The sequence below is a fragment of the Bubalus kerabau genome, chromosome 19 (genome assembly GCF_029407905.1).
Source record: "Bubalus kerabau isolate K-KA32 ecotype Philippines breed swamp buffalo chromosome 19, PCC_UOA_SB_1v2, whole genome shotgun sequence".
Classification (NCBI taxonomy): Eukaryota; Metazoa; Chordata; class Mammalia; order Artiodactyla; family Bovidae; genus Bubalus; species Bubalus kerabau.
The window spans coordinates 70,747,848-70,751,577 of record NC_073642.1 but is presented as its reverse complement, the minus strand read 5'-3'; the positions used below and the strand labels follow the sequence as shown (position 1 = coordinate 70,751,577).

Sequence of the window (3,730 nt, the reverse complement as noted above, 5' to 3'; positions counted from 1 at the left end):
AAAGCATTTTTTTTCCTGACCAGCCCTCCTTCATCATTTCATTCCTCAACAGTCTTCCTGGTATAGGGAGGGGGATCCCAGGAGGGGCTGAGTTCTCTGAGCACACATTCAGCAACCCCCTCACAGGGGGAGCCCAATAGACAGGACCTCTATTCACTGCTTTCTGCTTTTTATACAGAGGTCCCTCCTGTATGCAAATATCCACTCAGGTCACAGGGTAGAAACACAGCACCAGCTCCCTTAAATTCAGCCTCCTCCTCAGGCTTGAAGAGACTTGCGGGAGTGGTGACTCTCATCTGCTCGAAGATGAACCCACTGTGGACCCTCCTCTTTGTGCTCTCAGCCCCCAGAGGTGAGTGTCTCTGGGTCAGACATGGGCACGTGGGGAAGCTGCATCTGAGCCCACGGGTCACCGTGCTTCTCTCTCTCCACAGGGGTCCTGTCCCAGGTGCAGCTGAAGGAGTCGGGCCCCAGCCTGGTGAAGCCCTCACAGACCCTCTCCCTCACCTGCACGGTCTCTGGATTCTCATTGAGCAGCTATGGTGTAGGCTGGGTCCGCCAGGCTCCAGGGAAGGCGCTGGAGTACCTCGGTGGTATAAGCAGTGGTGGAAGCACATGCTATAACCCAGCCCTGAAATCCCGGCTCAGCATCACCAAGGACAACTCCAAGAGCCAAGTCTCTCTGTCACTGAGCAGCGTGACAACTGAGGACACGGCCACATACTACTGTGCAAGAGACACAGTGAGGGGAAGTCACTGTGAGCCCAGACAGAAACCTCCCTGCATAGGGGCCCGTGACCACCAGGGGGCGCGCAGGACTCAGTACAGAGCTGAGCCCTGGAGCAGGTGCAGAAGAGGCGTTGGGCGGTGGGGGGCCTGGGGGGGATTCTCCTCAGAGCTTCTCTTTCCTCCTCCTGCCCAGGAACCGCACCTCAGACCCTCTTGTTGTGTCCTGGTATTTCATTTTTGTGGTTTATGTCGCTCTCAGAAAACTATGTGTTTATATATGTTTTAATTTTTCCTTGAAGCAGGATAGCTTTATGCAAACACACACACACACACATAATACTAAACAGCTAAAATTTTTCACCTTCATTTCTCTTCTTTAAAAGGAACTCAGTAAAACACTTGAGTCTCATGTTATTTTCAAACTGTTAACTATCCTGAAGGAAACAGGAGATAATTAAACACTTTTAATCTTTGTTTTGTTTTTGTCCATGAAGGAGGAAGAGACTCAACCTCCTTCTTTCTGTCAAACTGCACATTAGAATCTGCAGCAATCAGTGTCAAAGGCTCCAGTGTCAGGGGTCCCCAGGGCTGCATATGCAATGATTCTCATCATTCACAGGTTCTGTACTGAAAATTCACCTACATGCTAGCTTTTATTAGTGTCTTAACATAAACACTGTTACCTTGTGTCCTTATATAGACATTGACAGTTTGGCCAGTTCACTGAGTCACTCAACACACACACATTCCAGGTGAGGTCAATCCGGGTGATACCATCTCGCCTCAACGTCTCTGAAGTCCACACCCCATTCTAAGCTTATCTGTGGATCATTCATAAGGGGAAATACAGAGGTGCTCAGGTGGATTTGCCCCTGGGGTCACCGTGGAGCCCACCACCATGGGTCCTCGCTCCCATCACAGTGACCTTCACTGGCACAGGGAAAGGAAGGAGGAGCTGTGCTGGGTTCAGCCCTGAGGAAAGACCCAAGGACTGAGACGATGAAGGGCTGAGCTGAGATGGGCAAGGGGCAGGAGGTGGGGGCCGTCAGGGCGGAGACTCTGGCCTCAGAAAGGCAGACCTGCCCTGGGATCTGGTTCCAAGCCATCTGATAGACACACTGCTTGCCCACACTTCCTCGCCAACCATGTAAATTCAGAAGGCGCCCGTGGGGATCCTGGGATGACCAGGGTGAGTGTGACCACAGCCTCTCTGTATTCACAGGAATAGAGCTCCTCAATGCAAATTCCTCTTCATGCTTCAGGGTAAAATCCACCCCTGGGCTGTGAGAGCTCACCCCTCTCTGCTCACACAGGATGGAGGTCTCAGTGAAGGCACAGCTGTTGGGTAGAAAATGGGGCCTTGGGGTCTTCTCCTCTGCCTGGTGACAGCTCTCCAAGATGAGGGTCTCAGGTGCAGACACGGGTCTGTGGGGATAATTGTGACGGCAGGTGACTGACAGGGACGGATTCTCCTTGTCCCCAGCTGGCCTGTCCCAGTGCAGCTGAGGGGTAGGGTCCAGAACTGCTGAAGCTCTCACTGACCCTCTCCCTCACCTGTGCCATCTCTGGTTGCTCCATCACCAGGGGTTACTGGTAACCAGTACTCCCTGCAGCTGAGCTCTGTGATGACCAAGGACACGGCAGTGTGTTGCTGTGCAAGAGGCCCAGTGAGGGGAAGGCAGTGTGAGCCCAGACACCAGCCACCCTCCGGGGAATCCATGACCACCAGGGAGAGCTGGGGACGTACAATTGTGTGTTGCAGGAGCAGGTGCAGATGGTGATTGACAGCTGGTCTCCTATCAGGAGGCTTCCTCTCCTTGTAGCAGTTTATGTGGGGAACTTATCTGCATTCATGACTCTTAGGTACCTCCTCAGTCTCTGAGGCAGAATGATGGTTGAGAGACGGGACCATATCCTCACCACACGAAAGGCACGGTCTCTTAGGGTTGCTTCCTCTTGTCACTTAGGCCCGTTCTCTGGACATTTGGTGTAAGCTCGCTAAGTCCACAGGAGAGGTTCTGTGTGACTCAGCAGTGCGGCTCAGCACAGCAGGGCCAGTGAACGAGCTAGCCAGCGGTCAACAGTGTAAGTACAGCTGGATCAGACAACAGAGGTGTATAAACCCAGCACCAGGGAAGAACCCCCCCTTGGTGGTGCTAACTGAACTGACACCTCACTCACAGCATCAGCCATAGTTCTCTCCACGGAGACCCAGCGGGACCTCCACGCCACCTGAGATAGAAGCTGAGTCTGCTGACACCATGCTCAGATGCAGGAAGATGAAAAGTTTGTGTCGTCTGTGTTCCTGCATCTACGTTTGTGGTGTCCTCAGACTCACCTTCTACATCAACCTGGGGTGGGAGTCCCACTGAATTTCCATGGAGAAAACTATGAATAATGCTCTGAGTGTGGTGTCAGCTCTTTGAGCACCACCGAGGGCATTCCTCCCTTCACTAATTGACAGGCTCTAGTAGGTGCAGTAACTTCTGTCATTTGGGTGGTTTTACGGCAGATAGAGGACACATACTAAAGGGAAGCTTGTACTTGAAAACCAATTCTTACTTGATATCCTCAGCTTTCTTGTCAAGCTATGAGCCACCAGAAGTTCATATGAGGACAAGTCTTTAAACGAGAGAGTACAATACCTCTAAGGAATATACAGAATATTCCATGATGAATAAAGAAGCCATTGTGAGCACCGTCTTCGTGTTCAGGCATCCCTCCTGACTGTCTCATGGAACAAACACTACCTTTAGTTGATGGAATTTACTGATTTTAAATCACTTTTGTCCTAATATATGCATGCTGGTCACTCCAGTCATGTCAGACTCTTTACCACCCAATGGACTGTAGCCCATTAGGCTCCTCTCCATGAAATTTTCCAAGTAAGAATACTAGAGTGGGTTGCCATGCCCTCCTCCAGGGCATCTTCCTGACCCAAGGATCGATCCTGTGTTTCTTACATCTGCTTATTGGTAGGCGGGTTCCTTATCACTAGCGC

The 3,730-nt window shown here is 51.4% G+C and overlaps 1 gene segment (V, D, J or C); it reads left to right on the top strand.

Annotated features, from left to right (window-relative positions):
• The first annotated feature begins 263 nt into the window (after positions 1-263).
• On the top strand, positions 264-2,965 carry LOC129633973 (immunoglobulin heavy variable 4-38-2-like). The segment is given in 4 exon segments: positions 264-352; positions 435-742; positions 2,697-2,814; positions 2,913-2,965. Coding segments are annotated over 4 exon segments (525 nt in total).
• The last annotated feature ends 765 nt before the right edge of the window (positions 2,966-3,730 follow it).